At 51.7% G+C, this 19,081-nt stretch overlaps 2 protein-coding genes across 5 annotated transcripts; both read left to right on the forward strand.

The window, feature by feature from the left end:
- The first annotated feature begins 293 nt into the window (after positions 1-293).
- EIF3D (eukaryotic translation initiation factor 3 subunit D) lies at positions 294-8,124 on the forward strand. 4 transcript variants are annotated; one of them, XM_082498334.1, is made up of 15 exons: positions 294-425; positions 831-961; positions 1,278-1,323; positions 1,722-1,858; positions 1,980-2,065; positions 2,559-2,631; positions 2,767-2,882; positions 3,102-3,234; positions 3,857-4,004; positions 4,234-4,364; positions 4,830-4,915; positions 5,136-5,265; positions 5,752-5,894; positions 6,702-6,982; positions 7,992-8,124. In XM_082498334.1, the coding sequence occupies exons 2-15, from the start codon at positions 839-841 to the stop codon at positions 8,003-8,005; spliced, it is 1,647 nt and encodes a 548-aa protein (XP_082354460.1). In that variant the 5' UTR covers positions 294-425; positions 831-838; the 3' UTR covers positions 8,006-8,124. The 4 variants fall into 4 exon arrangements, with proteins under 4 accessions (XP_082354460.1, XP_082354462.1, XP_082354461.1 ...); XM_082498336.1 differs by having other exon boundaries at positions 2,770-2,882; XM_082498335.1 differs by having other exon boundaries at positions 301-425; positions 828-961.
- Positions 8,125-8,940: 816 nt separating this feature from the next.
- On the forward strand, positions 8,941-17,473 carry FOXRED2 (FAD dependent oxidoreductase domain containing 2). Its single transcript, XM_082484351.1, has 8 exons — positions 8,941-9,500; positions 11,126-11,377; positions 11,865-12,134; positions 12,879-13,045; positions 13,703-13,868; positions 14,370-14,611; positions 15,488-15,658; positions 16,412-17,473. Exons 1-8 carry the CDS (start codon positions 8,977-8,979, stop codon positions 16,675-16,677), a joined length of 2,058 nt encoding a protein of 685 aa, XP_082340477.1. The 5' UTR covers positions 8,941-8,976; the 3' UTR covers positions 16,678-17,473.
- Positions 17,474-19,081: the final 1,608 nt, after the last annotated feature.

The following is a 19,081-nucleotide window of genomic DNA, read 5'->3' on the forward strand; positions in this document are numbered from 1 at the left end:
ACGAGGCACGGACGTCCCGTCCCGTCCCGTCCCCTCCTCCCCGCCGCCGCTGCCCTGTGCCTGGGCCCGTCCAGCCGCCGGGCCGCTGGCGGACCGCTTCACAGGGGGCGCGCGCGTCCACCGGCCGCGTGCCGCGGCCTTTCTAGCCCAGCCCTCCTGCAGCTCTATGGCCGAGACGTACTGCGTAACCTGGTAAGGGGGCGCTTTACGGCAGCCGCGCTCCGCTCCTTTGCGTGTTGGTTTGTTGGTTTTGGGTTTGTTTTTTTTTTTTTTTTAATTTTACGACAGCGGCGCCCGGCGGCGCTGCGGTCGCGGGGCGCTGACGCGGAAAGGGCGGGACGGGGCTGCGCGCGGCCTCTTTCCTCGTCCCCCGCCGCCACCGCTGCTGCATCCGCTGCCATCGGGACCGCGACCGGGCCGCACAGGTGAGGGGGATGTCGGAGCCGCCCCGGGGCCGGCCCCCTGTCCTACCGGCACCCGCCCGCGGGCATCGGGACCCCCGGCCCCGCCCCCGCCCCGGCGCTGCCACCGGTTCCGGTGGGGGCCGGTTCCCCGCCCCGCCCAGCGGCGACCGGGACCCCCCCCCCCCCCCCCCCCCCCCCCCCGCGCACCCTCACCCCACCCCGGTCGTTCCTTTCGGTGCCGGCCCGGCTGGCGGAGGCGGCCTTCCTGCCCTGCCTTCCCCTCAGGGTAGCGCCGCGGCCTGGCCTGTGCCGGGGTCAAGGCCGCGGTCCCCCGGTGCCCCAGCGTACAGGGCGTGTGGCGGGGCTCTCCGTGCGGCAGCTGAGGGTTTGGGGGGGGTTTACTTTGCTTTGTCTCCCCTCTAGAAGTTTAAAACATGGCGAAGTTTGTGACACCCGTGATCCAGGACAACCCCTCCGGCTGGGGCCCCTGTGCCGTGCCTGAGCAGTTCAGGGACATGCCCTACCAGCCCTTCAGTAAAGGAGACCGCCTGGGAAAGGTACCTCAGACGTGCCGTGGTGCATTGGGCTGCAGCTGAATGAGCCCTCTGTTCCTTCTGGCATTGCACCTCTGAGTGCTGCTGCCACTTTTCACTTCTTACTACTGTGGCTGCTTTTCTGATGCCCTTTGCTGAGACTTAGCACAGTTGTGAACAATTAGCAGGGCTGGCAAATGGAGGTGGAAAGTGAAAGAATTAGTTCTGGAGCATACAGCAGTGTTTGCTTCTACTGCCTGAAGTCCTTCGTACAAAGTCAGAGGTGGGGGAACTGTCAGGTTGATACTCACTTATTTTGACTGTTTATGCTTGTCCTTAGGTGGCCGATTGGACGGGAGCCACATATCAGGATAAAAGATACACAAGTATGTGTTGTCTGGTGGCTGCTTCTGTGGCTTATTTCCTACAAAGTTTTCTTCAGTCATCATTCCTGCTTTCATGTCTCACACCCGCTCTGGTGGTTACCTGCGCACCTCAGCAAGAGACAGCTCCTTAAATTAGGAAGCGTGCCTCGCCCTTCGGAGAGTTCTGTGGGGTGCTCCCTGTCCTTAGGGCTTACTCCTGATTATTGTACTGCCTCGTGGCTGGGGCTTCTTGGGGAGGCTTGGAGGGGGAGAAAACATGCTGGTGTAAGGCAGGAGTCCCCCTTTATGCATCAAACTTAGATGAAGGCAGTTGAAGGAAATTTTGGGGGAGAAAGGGGCAAAATGTTAGGGTTTTTCTCCTAGAAGCTGGGTGTCAAGATGTTCTGTTGTATTTCCAGACAAGTACTCATCGCAGTTTGGTGGCGGAAGTCAATATGCTTATTTCCACGAGGAAGATGAGACTAGCTTCCAGCTGGTGGATACAGCGCGAACGCAGAAAACAGCATACCAGAGGAATCGTATGCGATTTGCACAGGTAATGTATTTTTCAGAAATAGGCGCAGAGGAGAGCTTCAGCCCCACAGAAATGTTCTGCAACTAAAATGTTCTCTTTTTTTTTTTTTTTTTTTTTTTTTTTCTTTCCTTCATTTGTGCAGAGGAACCTTCGGAGAGACAAGGACCGTCGGAATATGCTGCAGTTCAGCATGCAGACACTGCCAAAGAGCGCCAAGCAGAAGGAGAGGTAAGGCTGCAGATATGAGCATACTGTACTTGGGTTGGTGTGTGTGAACATACTGTTGATAAATTTGTTAAGTTACTGTAACAGAACCCACTAGAGTGAACAGTCAGCAGAGAAGAATTTCAGGATGTTTCAAGTGCGATGTTCTGCTGATGTCATGGATAGTTATAAGCATGGGTTTCAAACAGCCATCTAAGAATTTAGAAGGATCTTTGAATGTCATTCAGAAAGTAAGCATGACGAATTAAAGCAGAGCATACCACTTCTGAAAACTGTGTTGCAGTCTTTAGAGATTAAAATATTTAAAGACCTGCACAGAGTAAAGAACAGCTTTTAATGCCTCGGGTATCTTGATCGACACACAGCTCAGCAAATATTTCAGCGGCTCCGTGCCTAAAAGCCTTGTTCCTCTCATAATTTGGAAGCATAGGAATGGTTGTAGCACATAGGAGCTGAGAACTTCTCTTCATGGCTTTTCTTATATTTGTCATTTTAGAGATCGTTTGCGCCTACAAAAGAAGTTTCAGAAGCAGTTTGGAGTGAGGCAGAAATGGGACCAAAAATCACAGGTAAACTAACAAACTTTCTACCCCTGTGATGGTTTGGTTTCTCTGGCTGCTTTCAGAGGGCAGCGCCTCTTGCACAAGTTCTGATGTGCTGTGTCTTTGTTTCTCTCTCTATCTGTCTTACCTCTGGCCGCACAGCAGAAGCCTCGTGACTCCTCTGTTGAAGTTCGTAGTGACTGGGAGGTGAAAGAAGAGATGGATTTTCCTCGGCTGATGAAGATGCGCTACCTGGAGGTGTCAGAGCCACAGGACATGTGAGTTCCTAAAGCAGCCATGCGCTTGCTTCCTGAACTGACCATTTTTTTGGAAAGCAGGAGGGTCAGGGTCTCTTGGCCTGGTCCTGGTATTCTCATTGAGTTACCCAAAGAAGGGGAGGAGGTAATGGAACACCCAACAGGCCCCTCAGTCCCATGTGGTCCGTGGGTTGTGTTATCTGTAGGGATGGTACCAAGATGGTCCTCTTACCTCTGCAGAGAGTGCTGTGGAGCCCTAGAATACTATGATAAAGCCTTTGACCGCATTACAACAAGGAACGAGAAGCTACTGAGGAGCATTAAGCGCATCTTCCATACTGTTACTACTACTGATGACCCAGTTATCCGAAAGGTATGTTTACTGGTTTGTAAAACCCAATAGTGCGTTTCTTGGTGTGTGCTGTTAAAGACCTGCTGTCATTGTCAGACCAAAGTTGAAAGAAGAGCAGAAAAATTGCAGATCCCTAAACTTGCAAACGTAAAAGAAACATTAGCTCATGTTGTTACTTTTCTTGGGTCCAAGGCAGAGCTTGGTGCTAGGTTAGTGCAAAACTAGGAATACTAGCCAAGGAAAAGCTGTAATTCTGGAAAGGCAAGCAGACTGGTACTTGAGCAATGTTGGGAAAGAAACTTCCGTGTCAGAGACCTGGTTCTTGAGGTTTCTGCTTTGGGAGATGAGGAAGGCTCAGAGATTTCTTTCTCTGACCCGATCAGAAATAAGGAGCCATGCCTTTTCCCAACAGAATTCACATTTTGTAATAGGTTTCTTACTTATTCCTTGCTTGGGTGAGGGTGGGCCTGGACTGCTGGGTAGGTCTAGCAGTCGGTGATGCACCTACCAGTCTAGCTTCTTGAGTGTGGGAGAAGGAAATTCATGACTGGGTTTGCTAAAGCTTCAGCTCTCGGCTAGTGAAGGGAAGAGGTGTTGGTTCTTGTTGCTGAAACACTGTTTTCTCCTCCTTTTGTATCTGTAGCTGGCAAAGACCCAAGGGAATGTGTTTGCTACAGATGCCATCCTGGCCACACTGATGAGCTGCACTCGCTCTGTCTATTCCTGGGACATCATTGTCCAGAGAGTTGGATCCAAACTTTTCTTTGATAAGAGGGACAACTCTGATTTTGGTGAGGAAAAGACCTGAAAAAAATTGCTGTTACAGTAGCCAGAGAGTCTAGTTTTCTTTGGTTTTTTCTGAGTTTATTGTCTCGGTGTCCAGACTGAGACACCTGGAACAAGCTGATTACTGTGCTAGCTGTGGAGGTAACTTCAATATTGATCTGCTCCAATGTGGGCCGAAAGAGTCACTGAAGCTGACGTAGTTTATAACTCCTTGGCGTCTGGTTTTCTTCCCAGACCTGCTGACAGTGAGTGAAACAGCCAACGAACCACCACAGGAAGAGGGCAACTCCTTTAATTCTCCGCGCAACCTTGCCATGGAAGCTACCTACATCAATCATAACTTCTCCCAGCAGTGTCTGAGGATGGTAAGGTTGAGCAATGCTGGGTAGTAGGGTCTGTGTTTCAGAGAGTCTCAAGAAGGGACTTCATTAAGGCTGCTTTCATACAGCAGAGAAGCGTTTTAATGGACAGAGGTATGTTACACTGATGTTCTTTCAGTTTTGAAAGAGGCGCAGTTACTTGTGGTGAGCAGTGTGACTTTGTTGTAGAAAGGTTTTCACCTTTATTTCACAAAGAAGAAATCCCATTCCCACTGGTGAAGCAAGGCAGGCTTCTGAGTACACTCAGTAAAGCTGAAGTGCTGGTAGAAGTACTACTTACAGTGCAGTGACTGATGTGACGATGAGGCTTCTCATCACCTGTCTTAATATTTTAGTGTTTTTCTGTATAAGGGAAATTAGCCACGGTTTCTATAAGAGAACATTTATCCAGTCGGGGAGAGCTCCCCTAGGGTTTTTTTTCCTAACATGCCCTTCTGTTTTCTTCTGCAGGGAAAGGAGAAATACAAGTTTCCCAACCCAAACCCCTTTGTGGAGGATGACATGGATAAAAATGAAGTAGCCTCTGTTGCATACAGGTATGTTTGTCTCTCTCTGATGCCCAGGTTTGGCAAGGGGCCAGGATGTCAGCATGATTGCAGAGGCAAAAAGCATTATTGATAGAAGCTTTACAATAAGAGGGATTCCTGGACATCCTCACAGTGAACAGATAGAGGAGGAAAGGATTTTGCTGAGTGGTTGCATGTATCTGGGAGAGAGCAAGAGTCAGAAATAAACACCGGGATTGTTTGTTGGCAGATACCGAAGGTGGAAGCTGGGAGATGATATAGATCTCATCGTCCGCTGTGAACATGATGGTGTGATGACAGGAGCAAATGGAGAAGTGTCTTTCATCAACATCAAAACACTGAACGAGTGGGATTCCAGGGTGAGGAAGAACGAGATCCCAAAGCTAGCTCTAACTGCTTCACTGCTGCCTGACATGCCAGGTACAGCAGGCAAGATGAGACAAATATCTGGCGGTGTCCCTCGGGTGGTTACCTTCCACCAAAGACCCATAACTTTGGTGGACAAACAGTGATGATGGGATTCTCCCCCAGATGCGAGGTAGCTGGTTTGAACCCTCTTGTCCCCTGGTGTTTGGCACAGTAGCCAATCTGTTCCCACGCTTCCTTCATGAACGCTTCCCTCACGAACTTCCCTTCCTAACCAGTGCCATAAGTATTGGCCTATCCCTGTTGTTCGCTTTTCTCCCTTTCTGGTGCAAGGGCTTTCCCTGTAAGTTGCTGTTCACATTCCCTCATATGGTATCATAAAGTAGACAGAAGAAACTTCCTTACGTGATGTCAAGATGGCTGAAAAGATGACTGCTGCTGGCTTGTTAGGTTGACCCTAGTTTTGATTCTCCTCTCAGTATTGCAATGGAGTAGACTGGCGCCAGAAGCTCGACTCCCAGCGAGGAGCTGTGATTGCCACAGAGCTGAAAAACAACAGCTACAAATTAGCCCGCTGGACGTGTTGTGCGCTGCTGGCTGGATCAGAATATCTTAAACTTGGGTAAGATTAGGTTTTCACACCAAATGTCTTCCAGGTGCGTTTTCCATGATTTAACCCAGTGTATGTCAAAGCGAACCATTTGTAGAATGAGTAGTCCTAAAATCACCCCATGTTTTAAGTGGCAAAGAGGTGAAAGCTTGCCGTGAGCGCACCAGCCCTGGTGTGAGCTGCTTCCCCCTCAGCATCCGGTTGATGTGCCCCCTGCTGTGTCCGACCTTGTGAGACCTCACGCACATGACAGGCAGGCGGTCTCCGTAGCTCTTAGCCTGTTCGCTGAGATTGCCAACAGGGGAAATAAGTGCAGTGACTGTGCTGCCTGTCAGGAATTTGATTGAGATCCTCAGTGCTCTGTTACTGAGAAACGGGTGGAGGGGAGGTATCGCCAGAGCACTTTTTGAACTCTCAGCTTAAAATCAGTTGAGTCTGTGCTGTGGATAATGAACAAGAATCATTTGCTATCACATTTCTGCTGGTTGTGCAGTCCTAGCTTCCATCCTCAAATATGGAATTGATGCATTCACATCTGTTTTAAGTCCAAACTCCCTGTTAATCATGCTGTTGCTTAGTTTTTATCTGTGGGACTAATTCTTTTCTGTCTTTGGTACCACCCTATCTGATTTGGGTTAGTGGTGCATTACTGATTGACAGCTCGTAGCCAGGAGCTCTTAGCTTTCAGTGTTGGAATATTGGGATTTTTCAACTCAGAAAACAGAACCAAACTAATAACAGTGCTTTACTTGGTGTCGTTGTTCTGCTAGTTGGGCTTAATCTCTTGACACCCCTCTGATTTTTCTCTTGCCCCCCTAGGTATGTATCCCGTTATCACGTGAAGGACTCTGCCCGACACGTGATCCTGGGCACGCAGCAGTTCAAGCCAAATGAGTTTGCCAGCCAGATTAACCTGAGCATAGAGAATGCCTGGGGCATCCTGCGATGCGTCATCGACATCTGCATGAAGCTGGATGAGGGGAAGTACCTCATCCTGAAGGACCCCAACAAGCAGGTGATCCGGATCTACAGCTTGCCTGATGGCACCTTCAGCTCTGATGAAGACGAGGAGGATGAGGAGGAAGAAGAGGAAGAGGAAGGTTTGTAGCGCATATTTGGTGATTTATGCTTTTAAGTGATCTATTGGTCTGGATGAAAAGAGATGACCAATGATAAAGACCAGATCTAAAGGGTGAGATCTGACTAGTGCAGTGAGGAGGGGGGGGTGAGGCTAGAGAATGTGTGGTCCTGAGGATGGGACTCGGCGGTGGAGAAGGTGAGAAGGGACTCTGGGAGTACTTGATCGGAAGCAATAAGAGCTGGGAGGTGGGAATGCAGATGACGTGCCTCTCTATGGATACTGAGTGAGGACTGTCTTTAGCAGGGGTGGGGGGAGGACCCAGGCCCAGGGCACCCAAGTCCAAGGAGCCCATTGTTCAGCAACACCAGTGTCTGGGAAGGGGGTGGGTACTGGTTTCTGATGGTTTTGTACTACAATTTTAGAAATGGGAGTGATGATAGGGTGAAAAATTTAAAATGGGTGGTGACCTGCCCTGGTAGAGGGGACTCCGTGCAGGGTTTCACAGAGCGGATGCTGGAGTTGAGCCGTGGCCAGTGGGTCGGTCTGGGAGTTTCGGAGAACTGGCGCTGCCGCAGTGGCAGCTGCCGCCGCCGCCGCCTCACTTCCCTGCCCAAAACCCACTCTGATCCCCCATGCGTGATCTCCCGACCACAGGGAGACTGTTTGCCCTGGAAGCCTTTCTTCTGTCATATGAAACATACCTTCCAGCTTTATTTTGTTTTGATTTGTTGGTTTTTTTTAGGCTGTAAGCTCAGCCTGGCCCCTTTGGCTTTTATTACTGATGTTTTAAGTCGCTTCGTAATTTGCTCAGGAATGTAAATTGTGTAATTCCAACTGACCGGGGGGGGGTGAGGGAGAGGGGGACACGGGAGGAGCTGGGGACAGATGCGGGAGTGGGGGGGGGGGGTGGCCCTGACGCCGGGGGCTTTGGTTTCCCTTTGGCAGAGATGGGATTTGGGAGGGGGGAGTGGGGGAGATTTTCTTTCCCCAACTGCGTTTGCTTCATCCCCGTTTCTCTTCTCTTCCAGAGGAGGAGAGCTGAGCCCCGCGGGGCGGCCCCCCCCCCCCCGCACCTCCGTGCCCGGCCCTGCTGCGGATACGTCATAAGGGGCGGGGGGGTGGGGTGGACGAAAGTGGAATAAAGTGACTGTTGTTCAGTGACGCTGTGTGCTGTGTGCTCGCGCGCGCGGCGGGGGTGGGGGTGGGGGTGTGGCGCTGCAGCCGGCTGTGAGATAACTCAGGGGCGGCCCCTTTAAGGGCTCGGCCCCGCCCCGCCCCGCGGGCACGTGGTGCGCGCGCGCGGCGGCGCCATGGTGCCGGCGGCGGGAAGCAGCAGCGGCGGCTGCATCACGTGACGCGGCGTGGCGGCGGCGGGGCGCGCGCCTTCCCCCCACCCACCCCCATCCCGCCGGCGCGGGAGGAGCGGAGCGGAGCGGCGCGAGCTCTATGGTGCAGGTGCGGCAGTTGGCGGGACGGGTCGGGCCGGCTCGCGGCGGCCCCGCGTGTCACGTGCGGCGCCTCGCGGGTTGTGCCCACGCCCCGCACGCCATTGGGCGGGGGGGGTACGGTGCATCGGGGGCTGCGAGGGCAGCGCGGGGCACCCCATCTCCCATTGGCTGATGGGCTTGCGCCTCCCTTTCCCATTGGCTGTTGGGGTGAGGGGGGCACGTGGCCGTTCGCCCACAGGTGCGGCTCCGCCTTCCCGCCCGCTGACCCCACCCTGTCTGCTATTGGCTGGGGGTCCTGTGTGCCTATTGGCTGAAGGACCTGGGATTTCTCTCACCATTGGCTGTCAGGGAGCGGCGCCCCGCCCCAACACCCCCGCCCCTGCTTGGGGCTCTGAGGGATGCGGGTGGCATCATGGCGGCCGGGCCTGGGCAGGGGCAGGGGCAGGGGCAGGGGCAGGGGCAGGGCGGGCCGGGCCGGGCCGGGCCGGGGGTCTTTTACAGGGATGCCCCTGAATGACTTCTCCCTGGTTCACTCCCCTACAGGGGTGGCTGTCCCGGCCCCGCCATGGTCCCAGCGGTTTGCGGGACACTCCTGGGGCTGGCCTTGTACGCCGGCAGCCTGTGTGCGGCAAGCGGCGCTGCTTTCCTCTACCACGACTACTGCATCATCGGGGCCGGCCCCTCGGGCCTGCAGGTGGCCTATTTCCTCCAGCAAGCCGGCCGGGATTACGTTGTCTTCGAGCGGAGCCATGCTCCCGGCAGCTTTTTTGCCCTCTACCCTCGCCACCGCAAGCTCATCAGCATCAACAAGCAGTATACGGGCAAATCCAACAGCGAGTTCAACCTCCGCCACGACTGGAACTCGCTCCTCAGCCATGACCGTCGGCTGCTTTTCCGACGGTACTCCCGTGACTTCTTCCCTGACGCCGACGTGATGGTGCGTTATCTGGAGGACTTTGCTTCCCTGCTGAAGCTGCGGGTTCAGTACAACACAGCCATTGTCCACGTGACACTGGAGAGGCATGAGCAGGCCTGGAACGGCCACTATTTCCTTCTGACAGACCAGGACAGGCAGAACTACAATTGCAGGTAATGGGCGAATCTAGGGCTAGCCACACCGCTCTCCACGGGTATCTTCGAAGTCCCAAAATCACAGAAGAAATTAGGTTGGAAGAGACCTGTAAAGGTCATTTTGTCCAAGCCCCTGGCCAAAGCAGGGCTAGCGACAGCAGGTTGCTCAGAGCCTTGCCCTCTTAATGCATGAGTATCTTCAAGGATGGAGATTTCACAGCCTCTTAGAGCCTTAACCACTGTCGGGGGGGGAGGGGGGGACGACGACATTTTGCAGGGATCAGCGGGGTGGGTGGGTGGAATAGCTGTTCCTGGGAATGCATTGCCTTTCTCAAGCAACATTATGCCTTGGACAGCTGAGGAGCTGGTAGGGCAGACACAAACTGGCTAAAATTGCCATCACCGCAGGTTTCATCCTTGATAGGTAAGCTTGAAATCACTTTTCGTTTTATCACTAAATAATTGCTCTCTGTGAAAAAATACTTGTTGTAGCCACTGCTGCCTTTATTACCAAGTCGGGTGAATCAGTGCAGCGACACCTCACCTCTGGTAACCCACACATGCTTAGAAGAACCAGTATTTAAAAGTATGTCCCAGTCAACTGAAGCCCTGGGTTAGCACAGAGCTGGCAGGGGGGAACCAGAGAAAAGTGGAGCTGCTGCAGTAGAGGGAGCCGACTGTGAGAAGTAACCCTCAAGGCTGTTGGTCCTTGAATTCCCCTTCCCCTTGTCATACTTATGTGTGTGTATCCCATACCACCACTGAGCTACATTCCTAAAAATCATCTAGAAGTTACTCGTGTGAACATATGGAGTATATTTCTCACCTCTCCTGAGAACCTCAGCTCTACTACAGCAGGTCTCACTGGCTGTCACTTGGAGGTGCACTGGCTGGCAAGCTCAGAGGGGACAGAAGGCAATCCCGGACACCCACGCATCGCGAGTGAGTTGCTCTCAGGAACTGCATGAGCAAGGCTGTGATGGCAGACAGTGCTGCTAGCCTCGGCTGCCTGGTGTTTCCGTCTAAGTCACAAAAAATTCCCTAAGATTCAAGTAAAAGTTTTTACAGAGAGATATAAAAAGATTACTGTACTTAATCTTAGTGTTAACGATTAGTGTTACTGGTAACGTGTTTTTATGCCCAGGATTTACATTTTAAAATCTCGAAACCATTTTCTGTCCCTCTTAAAAATAACTTTTGTTCTGCTATATTAAAAGGCAATATAAATTTTAAATCAAAGTCATTCTTTATGCAGGATATAATCAACCTGTGAAAAGCTTTGGTATTATAATGTGTGTCATCAGTGAGTACATATGAGCAGCACTTGCACACTCGTGAACAACTGAGGGAGACTTATGAAACAAGTGGAGCTTATATGTACAGCACCCGCACTGACTTTTGCTATATATAATGACGTTCCTATTCATCTTTGTTGGCCTGAGCATAGGGGCCTGTCTTGGGACCAGGCCATTAGGTGAAGCTGGGGAGAGGTTTCTCTCAAGACCATGATCTGTGCAGCTGATCCAGTGTGGCTGGAGGGGGCACATCACAGCCATCTTCCACAGTGGGAGGAGTGATGAGATGGAGTGATGGCCCCATTCCCATAATTCCTGCATTCCTTAGTGCTATTCCTATTTTTGCAGCTCTTTGTTGGTTGCCACTGGGACGTGGGTCCCCAACGTGGTAAACTTCCCTGGCTCAGAATACGTTGAGGGTTACGAGACTGTGTCCATCAACCCGGAGGATTTTGCTGGCCAAACCGTGTTGATCTTGGGCCGAGGGAACTCAGCCTTTGAGACGGCAGAGAATATTCTGGGTGTCACAAATTTCATCCACATGGTGAGCCGGTCCCGTGTGCGCCTCTCATGGGCCACCCACTACGTCGGGGATCTAAGGTAGGAAACCACTCCACTTCCTAGCCAGAATACAAACAAGAAGCACTTCTTGCCCAGGTGACCAACTGGGCTAGCACAGGAGGTGCTGTGGTCCTGGGGGCCTTCTATCTTTACAACTTGGTTTAAAGCAGTCCAGGTTGCAGTTGCTGAATACAGAAGCTTGATGAGAGCTCTTCAAGGTCTGTGTGAAATAGGAAAATGTCCCCTTGGAAACTCTATCGTTAAGAAGTGCTGGTTCCTAAGTTGTTCCCTTGCTTGCAGTCACAGAGGAGAGCTGAGAGTTTGACTACATCCTGCAAGCATGGCAGCGAGGCTGTTACCTGTGCTGTTCCCATGAGCCCTGAGGCTCTGTGGATAACCTTTGCACTGAAGGGGAGTGTGGGATGCTTGGTAAAGGTGTCCCATTTTCAGCAGTTGAGACAGAACCATGGATCCCACCTCTCTTCCCTTCTTTTAGCCTTTCTTACATTCTCCTTTTTTTTTGAAGAGCAATTAACAATGGCCTACTGGACACCTACCAGCTGAAATCTCTGGATGGGCTTCTGGAGGGCGATCTGGAAGATCTGGCTATTGTAAAAGACAAAAAAGGGAAGCTGCACATCACACTCCGGTTTTACCTGGAGAACAGGAACACCAGCGCAGGTATCGACTCCATCACCCTCCCGCAGGATGAACTGGATAATTTTGCCACCCGTGCACCTTATGACCGTGTTATCCGCTGCCTGGGCTGGAAGTTTGATTTCTCTATCTACAACAGGTGAGGGAGAACCAGGATCTATAGTGAAGCAGGTGTTTAGAGCAAGAGACTATGAAGGGCTTGGCTAGGGAGGAAAGGGAAGGGCAAGTCCCTGGACCTCCATGTGCTCTGAGCTACCTGGTGCTGCATAGTCTGTTGTTTACCCTGCAGCTATGGCCATGTCCCAGTGGGAATGTGTGTCCCACTGCCCTCTCTTGCCCATTGTCTCTTATTTATGTAACACAGGCTACAGGGCTGAGCAAATGGCAGTGTTGGGACCTGATTGACACAGAAGAACATGTGCCTTTAGAACTTAATATCCTGACTTGCCAGATCACATACAGAAGGCTAGCCATGGTTCAGGTTTGGGGTTTGTTTTTTTTTTTTTAATTAGGATGGTACAGGTATAGATCACTTCAGAATGGTTTTGTCTGCTTTTTTTCCTGGAGGATGCAACCTTCAGTACGCCTTGGTTTGTCTCCTAGTACCTCCTGCTGTTGAAAATGATACTGTTAACTTTACTGTCTTCCAAAATTCACTGCCAGTGGCTCAGGCTGGAATTTTATCTTGTTCAAAGCTACCTTGAGATGAGCACCCTTGTCTTCTGGAAGATCCTCATTGTAGTAGTAAATCCCACTGAAGGCAGTGGGGGCATGAAGCAGTGTCTTGTAGTGGCTGCAATATAACGTGTGCCTTATCAGAAACCCTTTTTATTTTTCCACCTCCGCCCTTCCTTACAGCCTGCTCTTCTCTTTTGCACATCAGGTCCCTTAGAATGATGCCAGGAAAAGGGAATAAAAAGAAGTATCCTCAGATCAAACCTAGTTATGAGTCCAGAAGCACCCGGGGGCTTTTTGTTCTTGGCACGGCTAGCCACTCTGTTGATTTCAGGAAATCTGCTGGGGGCTTTATCCATGGATTTCGGTATACAAGTGAGTACTGAGGTGTACAGAAAGGGCAGAGGTGGGAATCATTCCTCCCTTTGAAGGAGCAATTCATAGCTTACTGATGGAAAAAGATCACCCTTAGTCTTGTGCTGGCAGTAAGAAGGACAAAACACAGCCAAGCTGCAGCTGTGTTGTCTGAAGTAGAGGAGAAGTGACTTGGGGTCATATCTGAAGTTTTCAGTTGTCTGTCTTTGTTTTGTCTTGTGTCTCTCTTGCCCATTGTCTCTTATTTATGTAACACAATAGATTTCTGCCTGCCAGATGCTCTGCCTCGTGACAGGCTGTGGGTGAGAGGTCTGTGCTGTGGAGTTAAAACCCAGTGGCTTTGGGCAGTAAAAAGAATTTCTGTCTTTATATGTGTGTGCCCATCCTTATAATTAAAGGACTACTCAGAAGTAATGAAATATCCCCGAGGACCCTCCACCCCCTCACCAACCACTTAGCATCACATCAGCTTTCAGAGGGCATCTCCACTGCTGTTACTAGCGATTGGGGTGGGAGATCCTGAGCACAGATGAGCTGTAAAGCTTATTTATTGTGTCCTGCCAGAATCTCTGTGTGTCATAGCAGAGTGATTGGATTTCTTAAAACTGTAAGCTTGGATTTTGAAATAAGCTATCTTTGTTTCTCTCACTGTCTTAGCTCGTGCAGTCCACCGCCTATTGGAAAACCGTCACCATGGTGTCCCCTGGCCATCCACAGTCTACCCTGTTACACAGCTGACCAATTCCATCATCAAGCGGGTGAACGAAGCCTCAGGCCTCTACCAGATGTTCAGTGTCCTGGCTGACATCATACTGCTGAGAGAGTGAGTGAGTAATTATTCCCAGCATGGCGCTCCATCGTTTCATTCCTTTTTCTTTACCATTGCTTCCTGTGGTGGTGCCACCACACAATTTGCTCTGTTGCTGCTTAAGGACGTTACTGTCACATAGGCAGCCATCTTAAAACCTGTACCACTGCCGCGACTGGTGCCGCTATGCCCAATTCTGCCAATTCTCTCTTAAAGGGCTGAAATGGTCCAGACCTTCCTGCTAGGCTCAGAGGTGTAGTACCCTTTCACTGTCCCCAGAGAAAAGCTTTCCTTGAGCAGCACTAATGTAGAGAGTAATCCCATAGTCTGCAAAAATAATCGAGTCTTGTAACAGTATCTTCAGCCTTAATAAGATCTGTGTCAAGTCCACCCCAGATCTGTAATGACTAAAAATAATTCCTATCTGATGGCTCTTTGGCCTTAGCCTTGATCAGCTGAGGGGGTGTTGGCTTTTCTCTGGTGCAAGAGTCTGACGGTTGTGGTTGCAATTCATAGGAATGCCACAGCATTTGAATACCTGGAAGAATACCCAGTTGGAGTCCTGGCTGAGCTGGAAATGCAGACGGGCAGAAAGGCTCCTAACGGGCTGTTTGTCATCATCATGGAGTATGGGAGGAATTTCTCTGGGGCTGACAAGGATGTCTTCTACTACAACCGAGCTGTGGGAGAGGCACAGCATGCCTGGCAGTCCAACTTTTTGCACCCTGTTATTTACTATTATAAACACCTCCCAACAGGTAAGCTTTTCTGCCTCTCTCTAATTATCTGATATGATCAAAACAGAAAGGGCTGAAAATACTTCAGATCCAAGGCTGGGGGAACCTGAAAGCATTGCACACCCTTCTCCTCTACTTCCTTCATGTCCATCTGGGCCACCTGCCACCACTGTGTAAGCTGAAGAAAAAGCTGGGAGTCAGCAAGAAACTTCCATCAGTCAGACCAATACAGGGTGGGGGGGTCGTACCAGAGACCTCACACTTGAGAACAGGAGCAAACAGGTCTGCTGGGAACTTCCCCATTCCAAAACAGAGGAACGGTTTTTTTCCTTTGGCTGGTACCCTGCATGTATTTTGCAGAGTCCTGGCAGATGAGGCAGGGCTGTTCAGTGTTACTGCCAAAAGAAAACTGCTCTCTGTAGTCTGCCCAGGTCTGAGAGGTCCCGCAGTGATAGAGGCAGCCAAAGGCAAGGGTTTGAAGATGAGTGTTACATCCAGCAAACAGACACGCTCAGAATAGATTTCCTTGGGAAATGAGCCTGCTGAATCTTCATCTCCAGAAGCCTAGGGTCAGGGTCCGGCTTGCCTCGCACAGAAAGAAGTGTGATGGGGTAGCAGCATTAAAGCTTGAACGCAGCTCAGCCCATCTGGCAGTTCTTGCCCAGGGGGAACGGGAGTGAAATGACAGGAAGTACTGCGGGCAGGGACGAGGGGTAGCTGTGCAGTGGCAGGGCTGTTGAGGACAGAGCTAGCATAGGGGATTGCAAATGAAAGTAAGGTAGGGATTAAAAAGGTCAGGACAAAAGCTGGAACAGCTGTCATAGCTGTTTTCCACTCCCCAAGCTCTTTTTAATGCCATTTTGATTCAGAGAGATTCCCTTAATGTTCTCTTGGCAGAGCATGAGATGAGACTTCGGCCCCCAGATTGGCCTCTCCCCCGCCCAGATGCCGTCCATCACATTGTGGAGGACTTTCTGACAGACTGGACGGCCCCGAATGCTCACATCCTGCCTCTGAGGCGGTTTTTGGAGAACTGCCTCAGCACTGACCTGCGCAATTTCTTTGCAGGTAACTTGAGCACAGAGTTGAGGTGGCAGGAGGGAGAGGAGGGATGGGAGGGACGCAACAGGAGCGATCTCTTCTGCAAATAGCTGAGATCTCCTGTGGAGAGTTGGTGATCTCACTCACTGTCAGTCACACCTCTTTGATGCACTCTCCAGACAGTAAAAATTGCCAGTGCTGCGTGTATGTTCCCAAATAGCCTTTGCTGTCACTCACCACCAGAAATCAACTGCCCTAGGGACACACGGATCTAGGGAAACGTGTATGAGGCTTGGTTCAATCCCTCTTCTACCTGCAGCTTTCCTTCCTCCTCCATTATCCGAATGTTCCTTTGTGCCATCGGGTACCAGATCCCTTTTCATGTACTGATGATGGGATTGCTTTCCCATGGGAAATTGGAATGCTGGGATGTGAGAGCTGGTCTCCTTTCCTGGTCTGAAGACTGGTCTGGGAACCTTTTGCAGGAACCCCACATGGCACAGAGAGGGAAGCAATCCTGTGGTACAAAGAAGATGCCAGAGGGCTGCAAGCTCAAATTCAGCTCCTTTTCCTCTGAGTGCAGACTGGAGATCCCACCCTGCTTCTCCTGAGCTCTGCAGTACTGAGTCAATTACTCTGCTGCCATCTGGGGCAGGATGCTGGCTGGGAAACCCCAGTCATCTTCCCTCATCCTTTCTGCCTTTTGTTCTGAATGAGCCCTCAGAAATTCACGGGAGTTATTCTCTGCTGAGCCTGAGTTTTTGATCCTTTTCCCCACAGAGTCCTGTTTCCTGTTTGCCTTCACCCGTCAGAAGCTGCCCCCCTTCTGTCAGCAAGGGTATGTCAGAATGCAAGGGCTCGTGGGGAGCGAGGGGCTCCGGCGCCACGCGGTAGAAGCTGGTCTGCTGGAGGATTACTCTCTCACAGACTTTTCGGGCGACAGAGCCCCTGACAGCTACGAAGGGTCACGGGACCAGCTGCTGAGAGATCACACCATACCGGTTCGTCCACTGCAGCATCTTGTTAATACCAAGGATGAACTTTAACCTTTCTTGCTCCACACTGAAACCCATAGGTGCTGTTGTGACAATGTTGTAACAGAGATCCACAGCAGGATTCTGCCCTTTCCCGTGCACCTTTTCCATCCCCATGCCTTCCACTGATCATGAGTTGCCAAAGACCTGCTCAGATCTTGCTGTTACAAAGAGGACCAATGTGCTCCACAGGATATGCAAGGGGCCAAAACCCAGTGATGCTGAGGTTCCTGCGTTGTCTTCACAGGGTTCAGAGTTGCCTGAAGATGGTGTTTGTTTATATCGCAGACCAAGATCTGTAACCACGTCCAGGGGTCAAAGACGAGAGTGTGCAGGAATGCCTGGGTAACTCAAAATGTCACGTCCCTCTTCGGAGGTGACCTGCTCGCACCCTGTGGCAGGCAGTGCAGGCTCTCTGGTCACCATACGCTGCGAATACTTGAAGATTTGTTTGTGCGCTGAATCCCGAAGCAGTACTCCAGGCAAACTTCCCGGTAGTTTTCCTGCATTTGAGGTAGGGCAGTTGCATAGCTTGAGTGGAGAGGGGGGGGTCTTGGGATCTTTTTTTAGTTACCATGTAGGTAGGATAATTTGTCATTTCCCAGAGAGCACTACAAGAGACCCTTCCCTCTACAGAGCATGAGTAGCTTGCCTGGAATGTCTGGGACACAGAGACTTACACCGAGTTCGGCTCCGCTGTCCTCACGTCTTTCTTCTCCCGCACTGAGCAGCCTGAAACGTTAGTCCCTGTCTTTTATAAAGCATGACCAATATTTCTCCTATTTGCACTATGTCCCATTAAGAAAGTTTTGGGTGGACTTTGATGTTGTTAAAACGCTTGTCTTCTATTTCTTTTATTCCCCCTCCAGTCACCTTGAGATCTTGCCGGCACTGACTGGGAGCCTGTCTGCACTTTATTGTTCCCTCTGTCAGCCGCCTGCATTTGTCTGTCACCTCCCCGTGGGCTCCTTCCATGGCCCTGGAGTGGCAACACAAGAGCAGTTTTGAGCTCGACCTTATGATGTCCCTGTGAGCTCTAGGAAATAGAGGAGGGATGAGGGAGAACTGGCTTTTACCTCCACACACGTTTTCCAACCCCTTAGCGTCTGGAAGAATGTACCCCTCTGAACTTGTGCTTCCCCACCCCCCAGACGGGGGGTGAGGGAGCTGTACCTACAGGTACCTGAAACTCTTCCAGTCATTCGCATTCAGCTGCTGTTTCTGTAAAGCCCCAGTTCCTACCCTGCCTCTGCTTTGTGCTGGGAGAGGCTGGGGAGCAGAAGAGGTGGAGGAGATGACAAACGAGTTCTTGCTCCTCTTTGGGAATATTGGGTGATGCTAGGGAAGCTGCTGCTGCTGCTGCTGGAAGAAGTTACATGTTCACATGCTGGAAAGGGGAAACAGTGGGGTTCTCAGTTGGCATTGATCAGCATCTGTTTGGGGGATTTACGTCGCATTGGCCCAGCTCCAAGGCCAGTCTGGGAATGGCTCTCGTGGCCTATAGTTGTCCAGGTGGTGCCACTACTTGCTCTGTCCTTGCCACCATGGGCTTTTTATTTAGGGATTGTCTGGAGGAAGAAAAGGGCCTGTGACTGAATTGGGTTGACTGGCTGTCACCAAGAGCCTGTTTCATTCATTCCCTGTGTGCGCCAACATCAAGTGCAGCCCTGTTGTACCCCCACCCCTGCACGTTCTCCAGATGTTTCCTCTGTCATCCTCAAATTCCCACAAGAGAGCTGCAGACAGTGCATGCGCAGTATGTGTGCTGCCTTAAAGCGTGATTCTCCTGGATTCTTACCCGCTGACTCTTCCAGTGTGTCCTGTATTCCCCAGGGTCAGATCTGGTGACTTTAACCCCGGAGGATTTCCTGCCACTCGTTTCCCATGGATCCAAGTCCCGACCCTCCCTGTGTGGCTGAGCCAGCGCTGCCCTTCCAGCCTCACTCCTGCTGGGCCCGATGGGGAGGAAGCACCGGCTCCCAACCGTTTTAGCCGGGTATTGCGGTGACAGCCACTGCAGGGGGTGAGGGGAGCAATGAGCCGCGCCATTTTGTAGTCACCCGCGGGAGTGGGGGCTGCGGGTTGACCCCGGTGCCCTGCCCCGTCGCAAGGGTGCAGGGCCGGGGGGTTGCAGGGGTCTGTCCTTCCAGCGAAGCTTGAATAAACGCGGGGAGCAGCGCTGCCCGTGGCCCAGCCCCGAGCCGCGGGCGAGCGGGGCGGGACGAGGCCCACGCCACGTGCGGGGGACGCGCCAGGCCCAGGGGCGCGCTCGGGCGCAGCCGCCAATCAGCACCCGGGACCCGCCCCGCGTGACACACTCCGCCGACCCTTTCAGGGCGGTGGGAAGGGGCTTGAAGGTCGGCCGCGGCGGCCAGTCAGGGATCGGGGGTTTGGGGCGGCAGCCAATCGGCTGAGA

This window comes from Vanellus vanellus, assembly GCF_965231255.1.
Source record: "Vanellus vanellus genome assembly, chromosome: 1".
Lineage (NCBI taxonomy): Eukaryota > Metazoa > Chordata > Aves > Charadriiformes > Charadriidae > Vanellus > Vanellus vanellus.